Source organism: Oncorhynchus gorbuscha, linkage group LG26, assembly GCF_021184085.1.
Source record: "Oncorhynchus gorbuscha isolate QuinsamMale2020 ecotype Even-year linkage group LG26, OgorEven_v1.0, whole genome shotgun sequence".
Classification (NCBI taxonomy): Eukaryota; Metazoa; Chordata; class Actinopteri; order Salmoniformes; family Salmonidae; genus Oncorhynchus; species Oncorhynchus gorbuscha.
In genome coordinates, this window is record NC_060198.1 from 1,241,231 (window position 1) to 1,266,420 (window position 25,190).

The following is a 25,190-nucleotide window of genomic DNA, read 5'->3' on the forward strand; positions in this document are numbered from 1 at the left end:
GGGCCTAAAGACCCAAGACGTTATCAGGACATGCATGTGTAACAGACCTGAATTGGTTAAACTCCTCAGCTTGGAATACCAATCCAACTTGTACCTTTTCGGTGGCACAGCTGGCTAAAGGTGTTTCATGAGGGTGGTCACGTGTGGTCACGGTACAGCTGAGCACAGTGACCCCTGTCACATGTAACAGGACAAACAAAACACAGTGACTTTATAAAACCTTCCATCTTTATTTCCAACTAACAGACCTCAGCTTACAGCGGGTGAATCAGACAATTCAATAGAAAACCTGCAATATCTCCAGGAAGAGAGAGATTTTGGAGAATAACCAGGACCACCTGGTCTTCTTGTTCTTGCCTCATGTCCACCATTGTGTTTCCTCTCAATACAGCCATCTTTATCCCTCCCTCTCTGTCTCCATCCATCCATCTCTCTCTCTCCAGATGGTCAGTGGGCGAGTCAGGAGTCCGTCTCCCACTCTCAGTCTGGAACCGCCCCTCTCCTGCAAGGCCCCCCCGCCATTGGTCCTTGGTTACCACGGTGGCGACATGGGCTGGGGGTTCTGGAGGTATGACATCACCACGGCTGAGATGGACAGCCTGATCGAAAGAAGAGATTGAAGGGAAAAAAAGGATGAGAGAAAATAAAATGAAATAGCAATAAATATTGAATAGATTGCTCAGCAGAAGCATCAGTGCCTTCAGGTTCGGTGGTTACACTGTGTCCTCTTTTTCACAGATCTAGGATCAGCTTACCATCCCTTAGGTCTTAACCTTCACTATAAAAGAAAAACTAAACCGACCTTGGATCAGTGTGTGTGTATATACACACACACACACACACACACATAAAAACTTCATATTTTTCCATTGTGATTAGGCCTATATCTCATTTGCTGCATATAACACTTGTACAACATTTTGCTGATCCACACAGTTTGTGTTACCAGCCAGGAGGGCATAGAGACAATCTTTAATAAAAAACTAATCTAGGTGATGGACTGGGAGGCATCTACTACTGATGTCCTGACACACTCTACTTTACCTGCAGAGCCACACACACTACTTTTACTGGAAAAATGCCACACAGACACACACGCTCCCACAAAGTAAGTGGTATTATCTGCTGTAGTTAATTGTTATGGGTAAATGCAACACCTGGAGGTCAATGTTAAAAGCATTTGGACATTAAAGCTGAGCCCATCGCATGTCACAATGCCAGGTAGAGCCGAGCGTTGCCAAACTAACTTCCGGTGTCTTTAGTTTTATTGCCAGGAGTGCATTCATTAGCGCAATCCGTAGCAAAACATTTAGCAATGAAAAGTGTTTTTTATTGGACACATTCCGGTTAGTCCCTCCTCCGTTTGGTTCCTAGGGAATTACACCCCAGGCAGAATAAGATCTGCCAAACTAACTTCCTGCTGCGTCCTGGTATTACAGTTAACAGTATTACACATTAACAGTGATCCATTAGGAGACAGATAATAGATAACTCTGCATTTTGGCAATAATAGCAGACACTTTTTACACTTTTCTTTCACTCGCCCTCATGGTCGCATACAGACCCTGGGTAGGTTACCTGGGTAGGTTACCTGGGTAGGTTACCTGGGTAGGTTGGAAATATGAGACAGAACACGTACACACACAGACAGAGAGACACACACACACATATTTGTTCTACTCACATAAAGCTGCTCATCATCTGTTTGGTGTCTTCGGAGCTGCGTGAGTTAGCGAAGCTGATGAAGGAGCAGTACACTGCTATCCACGCACACCACTTTAACTGAAACACACAACACAGAAGGCTAAGGACCACAGAATGACCCACATACTATACTTTATAATGCGCTGTGTGTGTGTCAGCTTTTCTGCATGAGGCTGTAGAAGTGCTGTGGCATAGCCAGACAGTTACTAATGTATGGGGTGTAAGATAATGTGCCTACGTGTAACAGGTTAAGATCATACTGCAATTTCAATCCACTGCTTACCTACCTCCCTCCCTCCCTCCCTCCCTCACACAATTAATGGGGGAGGGGCGAGGTCATCTGTGTGTGTGTGTCAGTGTGGTAAAAACAGATGTCTCTGGGTCACCTTCAGCATCAGGCCACACATGCTGAAGATCATGCCGAGTAGGTTCATGTAGTCTGGAGTCGGGTCTTCCAGGGTGGGGTTTGCTTCCGTACTGGGGGGCTTGTATCTGTAACAACAACAACCAAGATATGAATGACCGTACCACAAATAACGCAACTAGCTACCTTACTTAGATATATGTCAGTGTAACAACATCTAGTTAGTTCACAAAACGACAGGCGTTCTAGCTAGCTTGTTAGCTAGTCTATAATCGCGTTAGAATAGTGCTGAAGACGTGTGATTTAGCTAAGTAGCTATCTCGTTAGCGCGCAAACCCAACGATATTTACTCAATTGTACTCACCGGATAATTTTGTTTACCCTTTGTGGGCCTGACATGTTGTTTGCGGACATAATGTCCTTCTTGTTGAGATATTTTTAAGGATTAATTTAGTGGCAAAACGGTGTTGAGTGGGACCCGTCAGCGAGCAGGGCGAATGAAGAGGCGGGGCCTATCAGTTCCGCCGTGCGATGGATGCATTTCAAAATAAATGCTTTAAAAGACGCGAAGGACTCTATCAATGCGGAGGGAGAATGTTCGAACTTTTATTTTAACACAAATGCTTTTACCCGGAACGAAACGATTATCACAGACAGGAAGTAAACCACACATTTGCAAAAATATTAACATTCTGGAGCATAAACTGTAGGGGGGGGAAAAAGGACTTCGTTTGCTGTTAGCTAACAGAAATCAATATGAGTAATTTAATGATTGCTCTCTCATCAAACTAAAGCGAACAAGCAAGGTATTTCAGGTAGATAGCTATCCAAGCTCCATGATGCTCTTTCCATAGCACTTGCTCTTTCCACTACTAACGTTAGCGTAGTTGATGCTCAAGTCAGGAGAAAAATAATAGCTATATGTTTCAACCTCTCTTTCTACAGGCAGAAGTGTGAAATGTCGTTTCCCCAGCCCAAACCTGAGGTCCCTCAGCTCCCCCAAAACCTTCTCAGGACCATAGACTGCCAACAAGGGGCTGTAAGAGCTGTGCGATTCAATGGTGAGAACTCAAACAAACACCGATACCGTGAGGTGCATTGATTGATGCTCTACTTGGAGCTGCTTGTGTATGTCATGAGAGGCTGTATCTACATAACGCGTTTCAGGTGTTTTTCATCCTCTCATTTTCTCTCGACCCACCTCTTTCTCCCTCCCTGTCTCTCTCTCCCCCCCACCCCTCTCCCTCTCTTTCTCAGCTGATGGTAACTACCTGCTGTCTTGCGGCAGTGACAAGTCTCTGAAGTTGTGGAGTGTAAGTCGAGGGACACTGCTGAAGACGTACAGTGGCCATGGATACGAGGTTCTAGATGCTGATGGGTCAGTGTCTGTATTATTACACAAACCTATATCAGAAAGTAAGCTGGCCCTCTTTGAAGTCTTGTAGATCGATGCATTGCGCTCTTTTTGGTTGTAAAGCCCTCTTGCATAAACTTCTGTGGTACGTTACTTAATTGTTAACCTGCAGAGGTACGAGTTACCAGACCCGGTCTCAGGGATGGCTTACTCTGGAGATCCCTCCACTGAGTTAGGTGCATTTTTAAATCTGATTTGAGTTTTTGTAGTCTCCAAAACGGTGTAAAACGTGATGATTTGGTGTCTCTACAACAGGGGTCTCCAACCTTTTCTGTCACGAGACCTGCAACTCTTCCCGGGGTCCTAGATGTTCAACAGATGTGTTTTATGTCAATATACCTCGTAAAATCATTTGTAAAACTACTCTCAATGTTACAATTATTCAAAGAGAAACATTGAAAATTGATGTTTTAAGTCCATGTCAGTGCTTAAATCACATCTGAAGAAAAAAATTGGAATGAAAAAAAACCAATGAATTTAAACGTTTTAGTGTAAAGAGGAATGTGTCAGTTGAGCGATGTTTCTGCTGAGACAACTACTGCAGCACGTCATGGCAGAGTTTGCTAAACAATCGCCACACAATTGATACAAATAATCCAAATATAGAGTTGTCAGGTAAGCCTACTTTGCACTTAACATTTAATTGAGAAAGTTTTTGGGGAAAGTCTTGCTGTCTACCCACAAGACGGTTATCATCATTGCTAACTGTCCTGCAAACAGAGTGATAGACAAACGCGTGCAATATTGCTGGAAATTAATTGTCAGATATTGTGCTAAGTTTGGGTTTTGAAGGCAGTGGTGGCTAACCAGGGGAGGGATAATGTCACTGTGGATTTGATTGCATAGTAGCCGGGAGCTTTATGTTTAGGACCGTTTGCGATGGAACACGTTTAAAAAATGCACTTTCAGAACTGATTGGCGAGCTACTCACAGGTGGGCTGAGAGCTACTGGTAGATCTGCCTGATGGAGACCCTTGCTCTAGAGGAATATAGACAGCTGATTGAGGAACACTTTATTGAAGAATGTGTTTGGTAAAGGCCAAATTTGGGTTAAATAAAGCTGATCCTAGATCTGATTGAGTGGGAAGCACTTAACTTCACTAAGCGTTCTCTTTCAGTGTGATAGCTAGCTTATATGCAGACACCAAAGCCTGTATGTTCCCCTATATGAAGTAGGAGATATGCATTAGAAATGATACATACGGTATGGTTGATAGATAAGAAGTAGCACATTCTTTACTCATTCAGTATTCTTGTTTTAAGTTCCCCTATCCATCCATCTACCTTCTGTGTCCTTTACTCTCTGTCTGTCTTGCCTCTGCTGGTCATTCTCTATGTGATCAATCTGCTTGCTTGTGTAGTCTTCCTCTATCCATCTGCCTGCTTTGTCCTTCACTGTCTCCCTGCTGCCTCTGGGCCCCTGGGGGAATATGATCTGAGGTAGTGGTGTGTGTCTTACCATCGATTCCTTCCCTAGTTCCTATGACAACAGCCAGCTGTGTTCCTGCAGCTCGGACAAGACGGTGATCCTCTGGGACGTCGCCACGGGACAGGTCACCCGGAAACTCAGGGGTCACGCTGGGGTGAGAGAAAATAATACAATGTTTTCCTGTGTCACACAGAGAGAGATGGAGTTTTAGAGAAAGAGAGGAGGGGGAAAGAGGCGGGTAGGAGAGGTCAGGTGGGTCAGAAAAAAATATAGAAAGAGATGTTTATGTTGAAGGAATAGAGACATGAAAGAATACAACAACTAAACCTCTAACTGGAGCCAGTTATTTACATGGATATGGCTCTGCCTCTGGTCTGTCTCTCTGTTTGCAGAAAGTCAACTGTGTCCAGTTCAATGAAGAAGCTACAGTCATTTTATCTGGTGAGTTTTCTCGTTCCTCCATCCTTCCTCAGCAAAGTGCATCTCAGTCACCTCTACAACCAGGTTTGTGGCTTCAGCATTGTCCTGCTCATCCACAACAGGACCCACTGTGTGTGTGTGTGTGTGTGTGTGTGTGTGTGTGTGTGTGTGTGTGTGTGTGTGTGTGTGTGTGTGTGTGTGTGTGTGTGTGTGTGTGTGTGTGTGTGTGTGTGTGTGTGTGTGTGTGTGTGTGTGTGTACTCGTGTCGGTCTCTAGGCTCCATAGATGGTACAGTGCGCTGCTGGGACACCAGGTCCAGAAAATTTGACCCCATCCAGATTCTGGACGAGGCTCAGGATGGTGTCAGCAGTCTGAAGGTGTCTGAACACGAGCTGCTCACTGGGTCAGTACCAAGTCTGAACCTTTCTGTTAATTTCAGTTTGATTCTTATAGAAGAGTCCTCTAAGCATCTTTTCTATCTCATGTCTTTCTCCAGGTCAGTGGACGGGAGAGTGAGACGGTATGACCTGCGGATGGGCCAGCTGCATGTGGACTTCATCAACAGTCAGTATCTACTCTTACCAACTAGTTGTTGTACTAACTATCACTAACTTCTGTACCTAAACCACCCTGAGTCGCATTGATTTGTTATGTGTTTGTCTCTGTGTTCCAGGCCCCATCACGTGTGTGTGTTTCAGTGCGGACAGCCAGTGCACTCTGACCTCCAGCCTGGACTCCACCGTGCGTCTACTGGACAAGAGCACAGGGGAGATGCTGGGAGAGTACACAGGACACAAGATGAAGGGCTACAAGCTGGACTGCTGTCTGTCCAGTAAGGATACTCACGTCCTGAGCTGCTCTGAAGACGGACACGTGTACTGCTGGGACCTGGTAGAGGTACGAGGGATGGAGGATTTGTTAATCTAATAGATAGCTCCACTACCTATCAAAATGAATTGATTTGATTGGTTGATTTTGCTTACTGGATGCGTATTTGAAAAGGAATAGCACAGCAGTATCTGTAAATGTCAACAGCTGCAGATTCAAGGACTTGGTATGTGTGCCTATTGGTGTTAGATTCTTTCCCTCTTTGAACATCTCTTGTTTCTCTCTCAGGGTTCTCTGATGCTGAAGCTGCCAGTCGGGAAGGCTGTCGTCCAATCGCTGTCTTTCCATCCCTCGGAGACCCGCCTCCTCACAGCCATGGAGGGGCGTGTCCAGGTGTGGGGGGTGGAGCCAGAGGAAACTGAAGAGGATGTGGTGGTTGTTAAACAGGAAAAAGCATAGTAATCATTAGGTGGACATAACAGAAAGGACAAGAGTCATGATATCGTCAGAACTGATGAGTTCCCTACTGAACTGCCTGTTCTTGACTAAGGGTCAGGGATCGGATTTTGGTTGAGGGAAATGGTTGTGTGGTTGAAAAGTGACGTGCCGTTGCTTCCATGGCTAAAATATGGAATAAATCAATGAAACTACTGCTGATGTCCCAGCATTATCAATAATGTTTTTTTAAATATTCATTGTAAATATTTTGTAAATGATGAGTTTTGAATAAACCCTTTGTGTTTTCCAAATGAACCATAGGCTCTAATATATATTTCTTAGTAGCCATGAGGGAAAATGTAATATCACTCACCAACATTGGTCATAAAACATGTAGATATGGTTGTCTTTATTACGAGTTGTACATATGAATATGGCACATGGACAAAATAAATTAAGTAGCATCATACAGTTAACATCTCAAATAAATAAATAATTTATTTTACATAAATACCTTGTTGGTTTGTTGAGGACCTTTTTTCGAATTGTAACAGTTTTACTCAACAAACAACCATAGTGTTAACCACTATTCATTTAATCTATGCAGCAAACTAAGATCCATTCAACATCATTGGTATAATAAAAAAACTCCCCCAAAGCAACTTTAAATAAATATAAATATACATACGCAAAATGAATGCATTTCTTTCTAGCAAATTCTAGCTACATCTGTAATCTCTTTCCTCCTGATTCTCCTTTTGTACAGCCTGAGCCTCTATGTCGCTCCCATTGCATTCTGAACAGCCAATGGCCACGGCCCAAAAGTCAATGTTCAGGCCCTCCCCCTTCACGTCCAGCTCCTCCCCATTAACCCACACAGGTACACCCTGCAGCCGACAGCTTCTCCACCTTGTGCCAGCGATGGGTGTTATCCAAAAAGGCTAGATCTTCGTGGTGGGTGGGCCTGCAGCATGGTCCATTCTGCCACGGCTCTCCATTCTCCTCGGGCAGGGCCCCCCTCAGGAGCAGGTTGGTCAGGGTCAGATCATGGTTGGAGCGGACACGGGGACAGTCTCCGCTGCAGTACTTGAAGAGGACGGTCTCGTCCGCGTCGTAGCCCAGACCCAGCTCTCGTACCTGGAGGAGGATGGAGCGGAGACGACATTGGGTTGAAGAGCGGCGGGATCGGATTGGGATGATTGGGGCTGGGACGGAACCCCTTTGGTCTTCTACTGCAAATCCGGAACCTTCTGTGTTCTTATTGTTGTTGTTCCCTTTGTTGGATTCTCCTCCTCCACCTCTCCTCTCCTCCTCTGATGGGGAGGATGATGTTTGCCCTCGCTGCTCTGAAAGATGGTGATAAAGAGAGAGGGTTATTAAAAAACTCATCACACCAGCTTGGACCAGATTGCATTACAATCTAGACTGCAGTAGACTACAGAAAAACTTCAGAACAGAAATCACACAATATGCTCTCAAAATTCTCCAGTGACTGTGTATGCCTTGTCACTCAAGTCCCAGTGTCAAACATCATCCTGATGTAAACCAATCTCAAAGTACACAACAATATCGAGATACATATAACCCAGTACAAAACTGTAGAAAATAGGAAGAAATTCTATCCTGTCCCATCTCCAATGTCGAAGGTCGTGAGTCGTGACCCCCATCCATCCTTACCGAGTAGTGAGCGCAGCCAGTGTCCCTCTCCTCTCTGGACACAGAACAGCAGAACAACCAGCTTCAGTAGAGACCTCATATCTGCCCTCTTCTCTTATGTTGATCCCTCTTCCTCTCTAAGTAAACGATTGAACAGTGGATGAGTGTCTACGAGTGATGCTGAGATGCAACAGAGTCCCAACCTCCATTATATATCCCTCCGAAAAGAAGGGGGGATGAGACAGGATGTGGGGGGCGGTGAAACGGAGGGGGGGGGGTACACTAACCCGTTCCTCGCCAAAGCGCCAAGCCCGTAGACTCACTTGAGTTTTGACGGTTAGCGGTTTGATTGTTGGATGGGTGTTTGACCAAGAAATGTGTCATATTGGGATTATATTTAACAGGTATAAATTGCATTCTGAGGGCCCAGGTGTTTTCCGATGGATGCAAAGGCTGCTTCATGGGGAAAATGAAATCTGGAGGCTAATAACTTAAAGATGTTTGGAAGTTGAATGGCGGGCTGGTCAGAGGTTGAGTTGGTTGGCAATTGATGCTAGGCAGAACTACCACTTGAACAGTTGAAGAAAGAGAGAGAGAGAGGGAGCGAGAGGGAGGGTGTAATATAAACAAAAGACCTGGGGGATTGACACTGACTTGAGGACATAGAAAAATAGACAGTTAAAGTAAAAAGTCCACCAGGTCAATGTTCAAATGAGACAAAGTGAAGAATGCGTTTCTGTCTCTTTCGGGCCAGTAAAGAAAGAGTTGAAATAAAAGAGGGAAGGGATGGTCGTAATTAAAAAAGAGAAGAAGGAAAAAAACACGACAGGAGATATTTTAATGGACATTCCGAGACTGGCGACTGACATTCCCAGATCTTCAGTAACTTCTTCCATAAATTCAGGGATTTGGTTGGAAATGTGGGCTTGTCAGGTCACATTATCAGACCAAATAATTTAACTGGGCTTGATTGAGATTGCCAATGGAATAGCCCCATAACCCTGCCCATCTGGCCCTCTAACAAACAAACACACACACACACACACACACACACACACACACACACACACACACACACACACACACACACACACACACACACACACACACACACACACACACACACACACACACACACACACACACACACACACACACACACACACACACACACACACACACACACACAGTGAGTGAGTGTGTGTCAGTCAGTATCTGTAACATGGAAAAACACTGGGCGCCCAAACCGTCTTTTCACAATCACAACCAAATAAGCCCATGGGCGGAAGAAAGCATGTAGTCTAGGCCTAATATGACACTGTATCAAGATGACATCAGCTATCATTCCTTCATTCCTTCTCTTTTGTGTGTGTGTATGTGTGTGTCCACGAGGGATATTGAGAAACAGCTCACCTGCCAATACAGCTCTCTCTCTGCTTGTGTGTGTGTGTGTGTGTGTGTGTGTGTGTGTGTGTGTGTGTGTGTGTGTGTGTGTGTGTGTGTGTGTGTGTGTGTGTGTGTGTGTGTGTGTGTGTGTGTGTGTGTCAGACTGCATTGATTCAGAGGGTTTATTCAGTGACCAATTCAGACAATAATCTTCCAGACTGTTAAGAGTTTTCATGAATGCTTTGATGCTGCTGACCATCATGTGATGACTGTGACACAAACCACATCTAACTGGCGACTAACCCTCCTGGTGGGAAAGTGAAGCTAATGGTGTTTGAGGATATGCGTTCAAGTCTCTTGTCTAAACTCTCAATGCCGTCTTTAAGCCCTGACGGACCGTGTGACTGGACATTTCTCACTAGGTGAACATCCTGATCATCAACAGGGACAAGACGACTGAGTCGATTCCACTCTCTACTACTTTTGCTCTTCACTTTTTCTCTCCTTCCATCATCAGCCATCACTTTACCCAGAATACCTGTCCCTGCATCTCTCAGCACCATTCATGTACTGTCTCCATGAGGACATACTGTACATACTCCAGGTCAGGCCTGATGCAGCTCTAAGCCCTCTCCTGCCTCTGAAGAGAGAGACAGACTGTTTAAGGTTTAAACATAGCTCCTGTAAAACCTACACATTATACACATTCTGTGTTTTTACATCGGTCGTCTCCGCTCCACGTCTCTCCATCCTCCTCTACCCGGAGAAGTTCTTTCTGTGATTTAAGGCGAGGTAAATACACGCTACGCAATTAGTAAGAACCCTAATGGTCACATTACCGAAAACTGACTTTAGGACAACACCATGTAAGAAATTGAATGAATTGGGCTTCTAACGTGTGATGGTAGGTCTATGTAGTGTAGCACCAGGCCAGTGGAGGGAGAATACCTCAGTAACAGCTAAGGTGTGATGGTAGGTCTATGTAGTGTAGCACCAGGCCAGGGGAGGAAGAATACCTCAGTAACAGCTAAGGTGTGATGGTAGGTCTATGTAGTGTAGCACTAGGCCAGGGGAGGGAGAATACCTCAGTAACAGCTAAGGTGTGATGGTAGGTCTATGTAGTGTAGCACCAGGCCAGGGGAGGAAGAATACCTCAGTAACAGCTAAGGTGTGATGGTAGGTCTATTTAGTGTAGCACTAGGCCAGGGGAGGAAGAATACCTCAGTAACAGCTAAGGTGTGATGGTAGGTCTATGTAGTGTAGCACTAGGCCAAGGGAGGGTGAATACCTCAGTAACAGCTAAGGTGTGATGGTAGGTCTATGTAGTGTAGCACCAGGCCAGGGGAGGAAGAATACCTCAGTAACAGCTAAGGTGTGATGGTAGGTCTATGTAGTGTAGCACTAGGCCAGGGGAGGAAGAATACCTCAGTAACAGCTAAGGTGTGATGGTAGGTCTATGTAGTGTAGCACTAGGCCAAGGGAGGGTGAATACCTCAGTAACAGCTAAGGTGTGATGGTAGGTCTATGTAGTGTAGCACTAGGCCAAGGGAGGGTGAATACCTCAGTAACAGCTAAGGTGTGATGGTAGGTCTATGTAGTAAAGCACTAGGCCAGGGGAGGGAGAATACCTCAGTAACAGCTAAGGTGTGATGGTAGGTCTATGTAGTGAAGCACTAGGCCAGGGGAGGGAGAATACCTCAGTAACAGCTAAGGTGTGATGGTAGGTCTATGTAGTGTAGCACCAGGCCAGGGTAGGGAGAATACCTCAGTAACAGCTAAGGTGTGATGGTAGGTCTATGTAGTGTAGCACCAGGCCAGGGGAGGGAGAATACCTCAGTAACAGCTAAGGTGTGATGGTAGGTCTTTGTAGTTTAGCACCAGGCCAGGGGAGGGAGAATAACTCAGTAACAGCTAAGGTGTGATGGTAGGTCTATGTAGTGTAGCACTAGGCCAAGGGAGGGTGAATACCTCAGTAACAGCTAAGGTGTGATGGTAGGTCTATGTAGTGTAGCACTAGGCCAGGGGAGGGAGAATACCTCAGTAACAGCTAAGGTGTGATGGTAGGTCTATGTAGTGTTGCACTAGGCCAAGGGAGGGTGAATACCTCAGTAACAGCTAAGGTGTGATGGTAGGTCTATGTAGTGTAGCACCAGGCCAGGGGAGGGAGAATACCTCAGTAACAGCTAAGGTGTGATGGTAGGTCTATGTAGTGTAGCACTAGGCCAAGGGAGGGTGAATACCTCAGTAACAGCTAAGGTGTGATGGTAGGTCTATGTAGTGTAGCACCAGGCCAGGGGAGGGAGAATACCTCAGTAACGGCTAAGGTGTGATGGTAGGTCTATGTAGTGTAGCACCAGGCCAGGGGAGGGAGAATACCTCAGTAACAGCTAAAGTAAGGCAGAAAATCAGAAGTACGATCAGATACAATCTGGTGTATTTATGTTACTGTCTGGAATCAGTGACGACAGAATTAGGAAGACTTGAGAGGCTTTGGGATTGAACATGCTGACCGTGCAGGAATGTGTAAATGCCCACAGCTACAGAATGGTACATGGTGTAGACAGTGACTTAGCCTACAACTCAGAGGGAAATATGATGTGAGTAAGCATGGTTACGGAAAACCATGTGTCCAATGTTCTGTACTGAGAAGGAGCACAGACACAGACAACACCCATAGACATTGTCGTCCACTGGTTGGTGTCTTTCTGCCTTCTGGTATTCAAACAAGCAGCCGAGACATTTGTCAATCAAACCTAGCTGACTCTATGGCCTTGCTGGGCTAAAAGTGATCATTTCCAAATACCCTATGCGAAACATGAAGTGTAATATACATTTGTTTCATACTATATGCATGATACACCATTGTCTGTATAGGCCTATAGGAGTTATTTTTTCCTGACATGACACTGTTGTCAGATTCTTCTCATTCCTCACTACCTGAGACATCTTTAAATTCCAGACCATATCTTCAAGAGAAATACCAAGGGGATTGTTCTATCACTGTATCCCTCCTCCTCCTTCTCCTCCCTCTTTCTCTCTCCATCTTCATCCTTTCCTCCGGGCGGGAGGTGGAAGGAATGTGTCAGGCCCTTTGCCCTCTCACGCTCCATGTTTTCCGAGAGGATTAACCGGGAGATGAATGTGTATTGCGAGCTTCTTTCTGTATTCCGTCTCTTACCCCGAGTGCTGATGTCTCACCTGGAGAGAAAGCTCTGAGTTAAACGGCGGTCATCCCGATTCGATATGAAGCCTTCATCACAAAAGCATCTCGGACGGCCAGTCACTGCAGTGTCAAATCCTTACTCCTTACACCGAGCCATTGGCTGATGGTGTTACTAATTGTGCACTGTAGTAATGTCTGATAACAATGTGGAGCATTGCTTATTGGCTACCTTGTGTCCAGCTTCTACCTTACGCAGCTGATCTACTGTGAAGGTGACTTGTTTATAGGGGGATCTACAGACCTTTCAATATCAGATAATGCCACTCTGGATCAGTCTCACTCTGCCAAACCATAACCATTAACCTCAGAGAAACATACTTCAACTGATCTTAGAGCAGTCTTTCTCCCTGCAACTACCAGACTGCTTGGCCCAGGTTCAAAACACAACTGGATCAGGCCCTGTAGGGATCAGTGGAAACACATTTGTTTCAAATCTCTTCTCCTAACATTTGGTGTAGAGCAGTAAATAAAGATAAACTCTCTTGGAAGGGTTCAGAGTCTGCCTGTCTGTGTCTGATGGGCTTACAGTGTTGTTTGATGGTGCAACAGGCTCTCTAAGCACAGTTCTAGGACCAACTGAGCTAACGTCCCCCCAACATGGCCTGCTAACTTGAACCATTAAGGGAGAAAGATGCAAAACTGACCATGACTAGGGGGAACTTATCCTACTCGGTAAGGGCTTCTACTGGTTTAAGAGATGAGGTTGCTGTCTGTAAATTCCTGGCAATAGACATATCACTCTCTGAGATGTCCCATTGATAGACTGATAGGCCCATTTAGGCCTAGAGGAGGAGGGATCCTTTCTATCAGACTGATAGAATGATAGAGTAATCTAGGCCTAGATAATATAATAATAATAATATATAATATATGCCATTTAGCAGACGCTTTTATCCAAAGCGACTTACAGTCATGTGTGCATACATTCTACATATGGGTGGTCCCGGGGATCGAACCCACTACCCTGGCGTTACAAGCGCCATGCTCTACCAACTCGCGGAGGGATCCACTGGACAGACTGATAGAGTGATAGAGGCATGTACTGATGGAGGGATGAAGGGATGGATCCATGGTACTAACAGACTGATAGACAGACAGGTCAGATCGATGTCTCTTCCTGAGCATTGCTGGCTTGTGCATTCCTGGTGGTGGTTGGACCGCGGAGAGGGCTCGTCTCTCTGTGTCAGCCCAAATAGGGCTTGTCTGTCTGTGCCGGGCAGGAATGTTAGATGGGAGCAACGTTCCTGTAATGGGAAGCATTCTAAGGGGATTTATCCACAGAATGTCAAACTCAATGCCACAGCATATCAAACTTCGGAATGCTGTTTACAACGTAAATCTGGATCAGATAGACACCTGCACCGAGAATCTCTTTCTCTCTATCCCTCCATATGTCTCCATTCCCCCCTCCATCCACCCTGAGCATCTCTTTCTCCATCCATCCTTTTTGAGTCTCGCTCTATCCCTGATCCCTCCCTCCTTCCACCTACATCTCCATCTCCCTCTCACTTTATCCCTCCCTCCCTCCATCCTTCTTGCTGTATCCCTGATCTCTCCCTTCCATTCCTTACCCTGCATCCCTCCCTCCCTCCATCCTTCTTGCTGTATCCCTGATCTCTCCCTTCCATTCCTTACCCTGCATCCCTCCATCCCTCCATCCTTCTTGCTGTATCCCTGATCTCTCCCTTCCATTCCTTACCCTGCATCCCTCCCTCCCTCCCTCCTTCTTGCTGTATCCCTGATCTCTCCCTTCCATTCCTTACCCTGCATCCTCCCTCCCTCCCTCCTTCTTGCTGTATCCCTGACCTCTTTCTTCCATTCGGAATGCTGTTTACCCTCCATCCCTCCCTCCCTCCATCCTTCTTGCTGTATCCCTGATCTCTCCCTTCCATTCCTTACCCTGCATCCCTCCCTCCCTCCCTCCTTCTTGCTGTATCCCTGATCTCTCCCTTCCATTCCTCCATCCCCTTTGCATCCTCCCTCCCTCCCTCCTTCTTGCTGTATCCCTGACCTCTTTCTTCCATTCCTTACCCTCCATCCCTCCCTCCCTCCATCCTTCTTGCTGTATCCCTGATCTCTCCCTTCCATTCCTTACCCTGCATCCTCCCTCCCTCCCTCCTTCTTGCTGTATCCCTGACCTCTTTCTTCCATTCCTTACCCTCCATCCCTCCCTCCCTCCATCCTTCTTGCTGTATCCCTGATCTCTCCCTTCCATTCCTTACCCTGCATCCCTCCCTCCCTCCCTCCTTCTTGCTGTATCCCTGATCTCTCCCTTCCATTCCTTACCCTGCATCCTCCCTCCCTCCCTCCTTCTTGCTGTATCCCTGATCTCTCCCTTCCATTCCTTACCCTGCATCCCTCCCTCCCTCCATCCTTCTTGCTGTATCCCTGACCTCTCCCTTCCATTCCTTACCCTGCATCCCTCCCTCCCTCCATCCTTCTTGCTGTATCCCTGACCTCTCCCTTCCATTCCTTACCCTGCATCCCTCCCTCCTGTCCTAATCACCTGATCCTTGATAGACAGTAGCCCATCATTTCCCCAGACCTCTTCTCTGGCCACGCCTCTTTTCTTCCAATGTAGTCATTGCTTTTATTAAAAAGGAAAACAGTGAGAGTGAGGGGCAGATACAAATTGACATAGAAGTCAGTAGCCTAAAAAGCTAATTTTGTAATCTTTTTTGGTGGGGGAAACATTTTCATATTCAGAGATATGTGAAATTCGAAGAAAAAAATTATTTCATAGTTGGAGAGACAGTCTTGTTCTATCATAGGCCTAGGCCTAATTGATATACTGTATTGACCCAGGTCAGACCAACATCCAAAATAGAATGATTATGGAGATAATATATTTTCCCACTCTCTGTCATTACCTGCCAGACTGTTTCTTCTCTCTGTTAAGGGAGACACCTGTAGTGGGTATCCCTCACGTCTCTGGCACATCCACCAGGTCAAAACTAACCCCCCTGGCAGACACACACAGTCTGAGGTTTCTCCAGAGTCCAGTGCCTATGCTAACTGAGTTATGTTGATATTATCCAGGAGTTTTGGCCTGTCTCCTGACTGCCCATCTCCCTTCACTTTGATGGACGCTCTGGTTTCCATCATAACAACTTACAACAGAGGAGGGAGGTAAAAAGGTGAATTGTCATAGTTGTGGACTTTTCCAATGGGTCTTGGGGTACAAAAATAAGTATACGAAAATATCTTCACAAAAAGTAGCAGTCTTTGTGCAGGCACAATTAATCAGAGACGATTAAAAAAAGCAGACACCAATGTGTGACGTTTCTCACAAAACGGAAGTGACGTTTTTGTGTATGCACTGTTGTCGATTTTGTTCCGCTAGCTAATGCTTTGGAAAACCGTAAGGAGCACGATACTTTGTGATATCTCAATTGTTTTTCTTCGAAATCAGTTATGTTTCGGTTACAGTTCGTGTTAATTATGGGCACACATCTCCTGTTACATTCCTAAAACGGTTGTTTGGCTTATTATTCACGATGGTAGCGTGAGCTAGTTAGCTATGCTAGCGGTTGTGCTTGTAAATAAGCAATCTTATTTCGAACGTCTAAGTTAGATGGCTAACTTGAAGGTGTGCAAACATTTGTAAACACAAAAACGAAGCTATGACCCTGTATTTTCTCCCCTAGGTGACAACGGCTATCTTCTAGTGCGCTGTACAAGCTAACAACATGGTAAGTTGCCAGGCCACATCAAAATGTGTTCAACACACTAGTAGCGAACATTAGTGTCCTTGTAAATGAGCTCTTTTAGTATTTGTCCACCACTGCTGGCACCAGGTTTCCTCGGCGAGGAAGCCCCACTGCTGGCACCAGGTTTCCTCGGCGAGGAAGCCCCACTGGTGGCACCGGGTTTCCTCGGCGAGGAAGCCCCACTGGTGGCACCGGGTTTCCTCGGCGAGGAAGCCCCACTGGTGGCACCGGGTTTCCTCGCACCGTTTCCTCGGCGAGGAAGCCCCACTGGTGGCACCGGGTTTCCTCGGCGAAGCCCCACTGGTGGCACCGGGTTTCCTCGGCGAGGAAGCCCCACTGGTGGCACCGGGTTTCCTCGGCGAGGAAGCCCCACTGGTGGCACCGGGTTTCCTCGGCGAGGAAGCCCCACTGGTGGCACCGGGTTTCCTCGGCGAGGAAGCCCCACTGGTGGCACCGGGTTTCCTCGGCGAGGAAGACCCACTGGTGGCACCGGGTTTCCTCGGCGAGGAAGCCCCACTGGTGGCACCGGGTTTCCTCGGTTAAGAGCGTTGGGCCAGCAACCGAAAGGTCGCTGTTTCGAATCTCCGAGCCGGTAAGGTGGAAAAATCTGCCGTTCTGCCCTTGAGCAAGGCAGCTAACCCCCAACAACAACTGCTCACCGGGTCCCGTGACGAGGATGTTGATTTAAAGGCAGTACCTATCTGATTCAGAAAGGTTGGGTTAAATGCGGGAGTTGTACAACTGACTAGTTATTCCCCCTTCCCCTTATCCATGTTGAGAGGATCTGGTGCCACCAGCTGGATAAAAGAGCTCTGTTAACTACTAGTGTGTTGAATACTGACTAGGTGTTCACACTTTCCTCCTTTTCCATGTCTCCTTTCTCAGGGTGAGAGGAAAGGACAAAACCATTACTACCCTCCGGACTTCGACCCACAGAAGGTAAATATGACTACTGACCATCATCACATATAATAGATAGGTTAATGGGTTTAAGAAATCAGTCTACACTGATCAGTCTACAGCCTCTTTTAACCTGTTCCCACTCTGACTCTTTTCTCACTTTCTCTTTTCCCCCTTTCCATTTCTCCCCCTCCCTCTCTCTAGCATGGCTCCCTCAATGGTTACCATGGAACCCATGCTCTACGAGAGAGGGCCAGGAAACTGTCCCAGGGTATCCTCATCATCCGGTCAGTAACACAAACATCAAATTCAGTGGTTACAGGAGGGTTACAGGAAACGGACTCTTGTCTATGTATTTTCACAGGTTTGAGATGCCCTATAATATCTGGTGTGATGGCTGCAAGAATCACATCGGCATGGGTAAGCTCTCTCTTCCATTCTCAGTTTTCCAGCAAGTTGCTATACGTTTTCCTTTTTCAGAAACATAATCAATTACAGGCATTTGTTATCATACATTTGTGTCACTCAGGTGTACGTTATAACGCTGAGAAGAAGAAAGTGGGGAACTACTACACCACGCCAATCTACAGGTGAGACCAGACACATCTCAATCTCACACACACACACACACACACTGAAGGCCAATACATACATCTGTGTCGGTTTACCTGTGTGCTCCTCTTCAGGTTCCGGATGAAGTGTCACCTGTGTGTGAACTACATTGAGATGCAGACAGACCCGGCCACCTGTGATTACGTCATCGTGTGCGGCGCGCAGCGGAAGGAGGAGAGATGGGACATGGCTGACAATGAACAGATCCTCACTACAGGTAACTCATTTCTCCTCGTTGACCTTTACATTCTGTTAGGTGTGTGAGAGGAAGGATGGGATATGGCCGACAACGAACATCCTCATCCCTGGCAACTAATGACATTTGGCCTCTCAGCCACCTTTTAGTCGCGACCTCTTATTCTTTAATATGTCAAACCCCAAAACAGAATTGACTCCGATTATCTTCCAACAATGGCACTATTGATATCAGTTCCTTTATTCCTCCATTTCTGTGTCTTGTCTGCTCATTTCTTAGGCCTCATTGTCTTCCATTTATCTCTCATGTGCTCTCTTCTTTTCTCACCTACCCCACTTATTCCCCTCTCTCTACCACCCCCCCTATACCACCCCCCCCCCCCCTTTCCTGTCCCCGCTCCCTCCGTGTGTCTCCCCAGAGCGTAGTGAGAAGGAGAAGTTAGAGACTGACCCCATGTATAAGCTGGACCATGGTGGTAAGGACAAGGAGAAACTGAGGAAGGCTCTTCCCTCTCTGTCTGAGCTACAGGATCACCAGGCTGGATGGAAGGACGACTTCATACTCAACAGCAAGCTCCGCAGGAAGTTCAGGGTAAATGCACTGCATTCAGATCATAACTGTTTATTTTTTTTTCACCTTTAACCAGGTAGGCTAGTTGAGTACAAGTTCTCATTTACAACTGTGACCTGGCCAAGATAAAGCAAAGCAGTGTGAACAGACAACACAGAGTTACACATGGGATAAACAAGCGCACAGTCAATAACACAATAGGAAAAAAAGGAAGTCTATATAGGCAATAAATAGGCCATAGTAGCGAAGTAATTACAATTTAAAATGCACTCGAGGCCACATTTAGATTCTCTACCCTTCTCCTGAACTGTACACTTGTTCGCCTCCTTCTCGTCTAGCCATGCCTACACCAATCCAATGCTTTTACATTTGTGGGGAGTAGTGAACGAGTGCACACTTCAGGAGGAAAGAGAGAGGATTGGGATTCGCCCATGGAATTACTTGGACTCTTTGTCAAATAGTTTTTCCTTGATTCCTCGTATCCTATGTCCTTGCCTCCTTAAAACGCATTGGAGAATTAGGTCAGTGTGGAGGGACCTTGGGAGTTTTTCCTCCAGTGTGGTTTAAAAGGCGGCGAGGATGCGAGAAGCCCCTTGTAAAGGAGATGTATCTCAATGGGACGTTGTGTAAATAGGGTGGATAGGTGTAGGGCTGCTGACTTAACTGTTCATCTCCACTGATCTAATACGCAGACTGAGAAGAAAGTGATGGCGGAGGAGGAGGAGAAAGACAACGCTGTGAGAAAGAGGACAAATCTGTCCATCCCTCTGCTGCCTGAGAAAGAGGAGGACAAGAAACTAGCAGCACTGCTCACCTACACAGCTCCTGACTGTAAGTGGGCATGTACATCACACACACAGAGAATAATAATGCACTCTAAACCAGACTCTCTCAATCACACACTGTTTATACACACTATATCACAGGCACGCACAAACACACACTACTTTTTAATAAAAGAACACCATGCCTTCTCTCCTCATCCCCTTCCTCTAGCCTACGATGACAGGCAGAACTACAAGCGGAAGGAGATCTCTAGCCGCTCCTGGTTCAGTTCCCCCACTCTGCCACCAGGTAGCGCTGCAGGCAGCCTACTTCAGAAGCTGGGCCTACAGGGGAAAGGTGCTGCTGTGGCCAAAGCCCTGGGTCCCCAAGTCTCCTCCCCTAACCCACACAGTCTCATAAGGAGGTAGGTCAATGAATGGGTGAATTAGAATTTCCCTATTTGCTGACGCCAATGACGACACATAATCTTCCTTGGGCCCAACACACAACTAGTCAAAAGACTTTACAATTTACATGAATGTTAGTGGATCTATCAACATCATTTTGTTTGAATCATTTTTCCCTTCTGGATCATAATGAATAAGATTACATGGACAGGAGGGAGCTGACCCTAGATCAGTACTTCTACTCTGAAACGCTTTGTGAAAACAGGCCCAGTAATGTTCATGTAACCCAAGCCACCTTTTTGTTGTGCTAACCTGTTGCAGTGGGTTCACCATATTTGCTACACAGTTGATTGATAGTGTGTGTGTGTGTGTGTGGTTATCCACAGGAGGACCGAGGGCTCTGGGAACAAACCAGAGGCCTGCGCTACAGTCTCACGCAGGAAATCAGACCCAGGAACCAATGATCTGGGAAACAGTCTCTCGCCGGAGGGGAAGGAGTTACAGGTTGCACAAACACAAAGGACTGGGGGGACAGATTTGGGAGTTGCACAGCCTGAGCAGAGACAGGAAATGGTTGAAACTCACATGAGATCTCTGGAGATGCAGATTCTTAACACCACCACAGAAGAAGAGGACAGAGGACGATCGAAAGGAGAGGATTGTGGGACAGTACTGGAGGACCGTGACAGTGGTTGCTCTGGGGTGTTGAGGACGTCACTGGTTGCAGACTACAGTGACTCCTCCGACTCCGACCCCGGGGTGTAGGGTGAAGTTTCCCCTAGATGCTGATCTTGAGTCAGTTTTGACTTTCCTCCACTAAATAGTTAAGGTTGGGGGAGGGGAATCTGATCCTAGATCTGTAGCTATGGTAAACATCACCCTGAAGCCAGACCTAGGAGTATGAGGATGGACTGTTGACTTTGTGTTAGACAAACCAGACCTTTTAGCCTGGTTAAAACGGACTGAATGCTGAGCTCAATATGCTTGGAAAGTGGAGATGTCATAGATTCCGCTGCAGTGTTTGCTAGCAAAAGAGATTTTGCGGTGGCTAATTAACGGTACATTTGCGGATTGTTTTGCCCCATAGTTAGCCAAAATGATAAGCTAGCCTGCTAAAATGGTTTAGTCGCTGCGACACTATTTTGCTAGGTACAGTAGCGCTTCTGTGTCAATAGAATGTATTGAAAATGACTAAGTTGTCTCCTGTTTGGTTTACATTGTATCATTGGGATGTGCATCCATGTGTACCCACTTTCTATGTGTATTGAAACAATGGTGAGCGCTGCATTCAGTCTGGTGTAAACCGGCTACGAGACAGTTTGCTCTATGGCCAAAGTGTGTGTGTGTGTGTGTGTGTGTGTGTGTGTGTGTGTGTGTGTGTGTGTGTGTGTGTGTGTGTGTGTGTGTGTGTGTGTGTGTGTGTGTGTGTGTGTGTGTGTGTGTGTGAGACTGGGACTGAAGGTACAGTATGTGTTTGACAACGGGATCTTTTCACCCTAAATAACCATGGACGAGAGGTTGTTTTCCAGTTGTATTGATTTGTGTAGAAGTCGTGTATTATACAGAGTGGAGTGATTATACGAATGTCATTGAAAACAGTTGTCCTCTGATATGCAGTGTATGTCCACATTGCTCTTGGTAATACATGTACATTTCATCTGATAAATATCCGGGCCTTTGCGGCTCTTGCTGTAAATCAATGTCGTTTTTGTATTTTCTTTATAGAAACTATGAGCCATGATCAAGATAACTTAGAACATAATGCACAGCCATGGATCCCAGTCATGTATGATTCATATTGGGAATATCAAATGTTCTGTCTTTGCTACACACACGCAGAGGAGGCATACTATTTGGGGTTAGCTGTTACCTGATGTTACCTGATTACAAAAGCAACTGACCTCTTAGCATATTTGAAGCTTAGCTGCATTTGGTCACCAATTAAAAGAGGGATAGGTAATTGCTTGAATATAGTCTGCCAAAATATCACTCTTTGGGGGCTGGGCTTTGGGGGGAAGGGGGTGTTGTCTCTGTGTGAAAGAGTTCTGTCCCCAGTGTCGTGAGAGTTTTGTTCCATACACTGTCAGAATGGCAGAGGGGACACTGCTCCACATTTTGTTGCTTTGTGTTTTCTGTAGCTGTTGCGCCCAAATATTCAACAACCCATACCGAGAACGGTAAGTTTTCCTTTCTCAACTTTTCATTTTGCTGCCGTAGACCATACTACGTTTTTGCTCTCTACTAAAAGCGCTAATTTCTTAAACTTGACTGCCGACAGGCGCGATTTCTCGGGGTTGTATATTACACAGTGGGCTAATCAAAATAGTAATATATAGTTATTTTTTACTTGTTTCTGGGCTGTTTTAAACTGTACTCCCTGACTGTCACATTTTTAACAGATTTATTTCTCAACTTTTTAGGATGCGACTGAGACCATGGGATCGCCGCCGGTAGGGTCTATGATTATTATCTCTTCAATTCTATTTATTCTAATTCAGCCCAAATCTAAATATTCCCTATATTCCTAATTCACAATAACACATAACTGCAATATGTAATCATAATGATCAATCATGTATTATTAGTAATATCAGTCTAAGAACAATGCAGTTGTCTGAAATGTATACAACACTCAATGTGCCCATTCAGATTTGAACCTATGGACCTTGACATGTATTTTGATCTTCATGAGTGAGTACAGAATCTTCTCTACCTTGTTGAACCCTCATGTCGCACTACCAAATGTTGGCATTAAAGGAAAAAACAATGCTTCATTTATTTTACAGGAGAAGAAATCCAAAAGACCACACCAGTCTGGAACCAAGGTACAGTGCTCCCAAAAGTATCTTTATAAACACAAAAGGCAATCCTTTCCGTTACTAAAATACTACTCTACTGTATGCATGTCAAAGTTTGCCATCTTCTCACTCTCTCTTCCTCTCCCTGTTCTCCCTCTCATCCCTTCTCCTCTCTTGTACCTCCACCCTCGCCTCCTCTCTTCTCCCCTCACCCCAGGTTCATCCTCCTAGCCCCTAACATTCTGAGAACAGACAGTGAGGAGTCCATCTATTTAGAATCTCATGGCCTTAACAGCCCTGTCACCGTCACCATAACAGTCCATAACTACCCGGAGAGGAGGTACCAGCTCCTGCAGGACACCGTCACACTCGGCCCGGCGAACAGCTACCACACCCTCAAGATCATAAAGGTGATTCAGTTAAATTCACTACACCCTCAATATCATAAAGGTGATTCAGTTCAATTCACTACACCCTCAAGATCATACAGGTGATTCAGTTAAATTCACTACACCCTCAATATCATAAAGGTGATTCAGTTCAATTCACTACACCCTCAAGATCATACAGGTGATTCAGTTCAATTCACCACACCCTCAAGATCATACAGGTGATTCAGTTCAATTCACCACACCCTCAAGACCATACAGGTGATTCCATTAGATTCAGTTCAATTCACCACACCCTCAAGACCATACAGGTGATTCCATTAGATTCAGTTCAATTCACCACACCCTCAAGACCATACAGGTGATTCAGTTCAATTCCCCCACCCTCAAGAGTAGACCATACAGGTGATTAAGACTTGTCATGAGTATGTATGTCCCCTGTATAATGCCTTATTATACTGTCTTTATGATCCAGAATAAATAACTGCCATTTTGACTGAACCTCCAAGACATTATAAAGGCTAATATCTGCTTATAAAATACTTCTTCTTCCCCTCCCAGCTCCCCTCAGAGCGTCTGGACAAGGGGAACGAGGAGTCCTCCAGGAACCAGTATGTGTATGTGAAAGCAGAGTTTGGGGGCTACCACGAAGCTGAACAGGTTGTTATGGTCTCCTTCCACTCTGGATACATCTTCATCCAGACAGACAAGCCCCTCTACAAACCTGGAGACACTGGTGAGCGGGATGAGGGAGAGAGGGATGTTCTCAATGGCATGATAGGTTCATGTGAATGATGAATGGCGTCTCTCTCTGTCTGTCTGATCTCTCTCCCTCTCTCTCTGCAGTACTCTGCAGGGCCTTTGTGTCTACACCTACCTTCCAGGCCTTCAACAGCTCCATCACCATTGAATTCCAGGTGGCTAAAAGTTCATCACATGCCCTTTAGCCTACATGTCTTAAATGATATAAAGTAACACTTCATTATGTTTTAGAAATACAAATATTTCATACGATTTAAGGTGTGTGTGTGTGTGTGTGTGTGTGTGTGTGTGTGTGTGTGTGTGTGTGTGTGTGTGTGTGTGTGTGTGTGTGTGTGTGTGTGTGTGTGTGTGTGTGTGTGTCAGAATTCAGACGGCGTCGTAGTGAAACAGACCTCCAGGACCAGAGCTAACAATGGAATCTTTGCTGATACTCACGTTCTACCTGACATAGTCAAGTAAGTCAGGAACATTATGAAGTTTCTAGACTGGTATGAGGATTCTAGCCTGGTTTTCAAATATGTAACACTTTGCTTTATAAATCATTATGCCGCCTGGTCATAATGCTCTATGAATGTAGTCGTTATGAGCAGTTATAACTCATAAGCCGTTATAAATGTGCTTGGAATACTATATGAAGAGGATGTCCATACAAAGTGTTACCACTATCCTACTGCCATTTACTAATGCTAATACGTGTGTGTGTGTGTGTGTGTGTGTGTGTGTGTGTGTGTGTGTGTGTGTGTGTGCGTGTGTGTGTGTGTGTGTGTGTGTGTGTGTGTGTGTGTCTGTCATAGTGAGGGAACGTGGAAGATCATTGCAAAATTTGACAACTGGCAACAGAACAAGTTCAGTAGTGAGTTTGAGGTGAAGAAATACGGTAGGTGGAAGAGCTTTGTAAATATGTCTGCACGTGCCTGTGCGTCATTCAACATGGTTCCCTCTCCATATTATTACTCGTTGAGCTAAAGCCTGGGCCGATGCTTGGGGAGCTAACACAATGCTCTGTTGCAGTGCTGCCTGCTTTCAATGTCACACTGACTCCCAAGAAACCCTTCCTCCGTCTGGATGATACTGAGCTGGTGGTGGAGATCACAGCCAGGTTAGTAACACTGAATTAGACCTACTGTATTGCTTATTAATGTGTTATGTAGGGTTTATGAAACCCTTATGTAGGTCCCCTTCAGACAAAGTGTTACTAATGTCGGGTTCATGACATTTC

At 45.7% G+C, this 25,190-nt stretch overlaps 5 protein-coding genes across 9 annotated transcripts in view; 3 read left to right on the plus strand and 2 right to left on the minus strand.

The window, feature by feature from the left end:
* wdr83os (WD repeat domain 83 opposite strand) overlaps positions 1 to 2,594 on the minus strand; it is a 14,566-nt gene extending 11,972 nt beyond the window's left edge. The window contains exons 1-4 of one of the 2 annotated variants that reach the window (XR_006835302.1): positions 2,433 to 2,594; positions 2,091 to 2,196; positions 1,685 to 1,782; positions 440 to 599 (exon numbers count right to left, since the gene is read on the minus strand). Coding sequence is in view for 1 of the 2 variants with exons in the window: in XM_046331593.1 (XP_046187549.1) it covers positions 533 to 599; positions 1,685 to 1,782; positions 2,091 to 2,196; positions 2,433 to 2,482 (321 nt within the window). In the remaining variant the exon portion in view is untranslated. Of the gene's footprint in view, positions 1 to 206; positions 600 to 1,684; positions 1,783 to 2,090; positions 2,197 to 2,432 lie in introns of those variants that run through there. The other variant, XM_046331593.1, reaches the window with a different exon arrangement.
* An 83-nt stretch (positions 2,595 to 2,677) lies between these two features.
* wdr83 (WD repeat domain containing 83) lies at positions 2,678 to 6,912 on the plus strand. 2 transcript variants are annotated; one of them, XM_046331592.1, is made up of 9 exons: positions 2,678 to 2,874; positions 3,014 to 3,129; positions 3,326 to 3,446; positions 4,960 to 5,065; positions 5,304 to 5,352; positions 5,608 to 5,734; positions 5,828 to 5,895; positions 6,005 to 6,228; positions 6,448 to 6,912. In XM_046331592.1, exons 2-9 carry the CDS (start codon positions 3,027 to 3,029, stop codon positions 6,616 to 6,618), a joined length of 969 nt encoding a protein of 322 aa, XP_046187548.1. In that variant the 5' UTR covers positions 2,678 to 2,874; positions 3,014 to 3,026; the 3' UTR covers positions 6,619 to 6,912. The 2 variants fall into 2 exon arrangements, with proteins under 2 accessions (XP_046187548.1, XP_046187547.1); XM_046331591.1 differs by having other exon boundaries at positions 2,681 to 2,883.
* A 526-nt stretch (positions 6,913 to 7,438) lies between these two features.
* LOC124016404 (persephin) lies at positions 7,439 to 8,353 on the minus strand. Its single transcript, XM_046331963.1, has 2 exons — positions 8,275 to 8,353; positions 7,439 to 7,943 (listed from the first exon to the last, which is right to left on the minus strand). Exons 1-2 carry the CDS (start codon positions 8,351 to 8,353, stop codon positions 7,465 to 7,467), a joined length of 558 nt encoding a protein of 185 aa, XP_046187919.1. The 3' UTR covers positions 7,439 to 7,464.
* Positions 8,354 to 16,118: 7,765 nt separating this feature from the next.
* On the plus strand, positions 16,119 to 21,718 carry yju2b (YJU2 splicing factor homolog B). Its single transcript, XM_046330953.1, has 11 exons — positions 16,119 to 16,223; positions 16,510 to 16,554; positions 17,458 to 17,511; positions 17,677 to 17,759; positions 17,837 to 17,892; positions 18,002 to 18,062; positions 18,159 to 18,301; positions 18,699 to 18,871; positions 19,543 to 19,681; positions 19,847 to 20,039; positions 20,409 to 21,718. Exons 2-11 carry the CDS (start codon positions 16,552 to 16,554, stop codon positions 20,785 to 20,787), a joined length of 1,284 nt encoding a protein of 427 aa, XP_046186909.1. The 5' UTR covers positions 16,119 to 16,223; positions 16,510 to 16,551; the 3' UTR covers positions 20,788 to 21,718.
* Positions 21,719 to 22,070: 352 nt separating this feature from the next.
* Positions 22,071 to 25,190, plus strand: part of c3b.2 (complement component c3b, tandem duplicate 2) — a 31,183-nt gene continuing 28,063 nt past the window's right edge. For 2 of the 3 annotated variants that reach the window (XM_046330859.1, XM_046330861.1), the window contains exons 1-10: positions 22,071 to 22,199; positions 22,443 to 22,472; positions 22,672 to 22,713; positions 22,809 to 22,847; positions 23,038 to 23,230; positions 23,771 to 23,945; positions 24,056 to 24,126; positions 24,335 to 24,426; positions 24,766 to 24,848; positions 24,983 to 25,070. In XM_046330859.1, coding sequence (XP_046186815.1) covers positions 22,111 to 22,199; positions 22,443 to 22,472; positions 22,672 to 22,713; positions 22,809 to 22,847; positions 23,038 to 23,230; positions 23,771 to 23,945; positions 24,056 to 24,126; positions 24,335 to 24,426; positions 24,766 to 24,848; positions 24,983 to 25,070 — 902 coding nt within the window. In that variant the 5' untranslated portion in view covers positions 22,071 to 22,110. Of the gene's footprint in view, positions 22,200 to 22,442; positions 22,473 to 22,671; positions 22,714 to 22,808; positions 22,848 to 23,037; positions 23,231 to 23,374; positions 23,391 to 23,770; positions 23,946 to 24,055; positions 24,127 to 24,334; positions 24,427 to 24,765; positions 24,849 to 24,982; positions 25,071 to 25,190 lie in introns of those variants that run through there. The other variant, XM_046330860.1, reaches the window with a different exon arrangement.

Bases quoted from the DNA above. Each gene is read 5' to 3' on its own strand.
- wdr83 (XM_046331592.1), top strand. From the start codon at position 3,027: ATGTCGTTTCCCCAGCCCAAACCTGAGGTCCCTCAGCTCCCCCAAAAC. The intron at 5,066-5,303 runs GTGAGAGAAAAT...CTCTGTTTGCAG, and splicing joins AACTCAGGGGTCACGCTGGG to AAAGTCAACTGTGTCCAGTT. The intron at 6,229-6,447 runs GTACGAGGGATG...TTTCTCTCTCAG, and splicing joins ACTGCTGGGACCTGGTAGAG to GGTTCTCTGATGCTGAAGCT.
- LOC124016404 (XM_046331963.1), bottom strand. From the start codon at position 8,353: ATGAGGTCTCTACTGAAGCTGGTTGTTCTGCTGTTCTGTGTCCAGAGA. The intron at 7,944-8,274 runs GTAAGGATGGAT...ACCATCTTTCAG, and splicing joins CTGGCTGCGCTCACTACTCG to AGCAGCGAGGGCAAACATCA.
- yju2b (XM_046330953.1), top strand. The intron at 17,512-17,676 runs GTAAATATGACT...CCCTCTCTCTAG, and splicing joins CGGACTTCGACCCACAGAAG to CATGGCTCCCTCAATGGTTA. The intron at 18,302-18,698 runs GTAACTCATTTC...GTGTCTCCCCAG, and splicing joins TGAACAGATCCTCACTACAG to AGCGTAGTGAGAAGGAGAAG.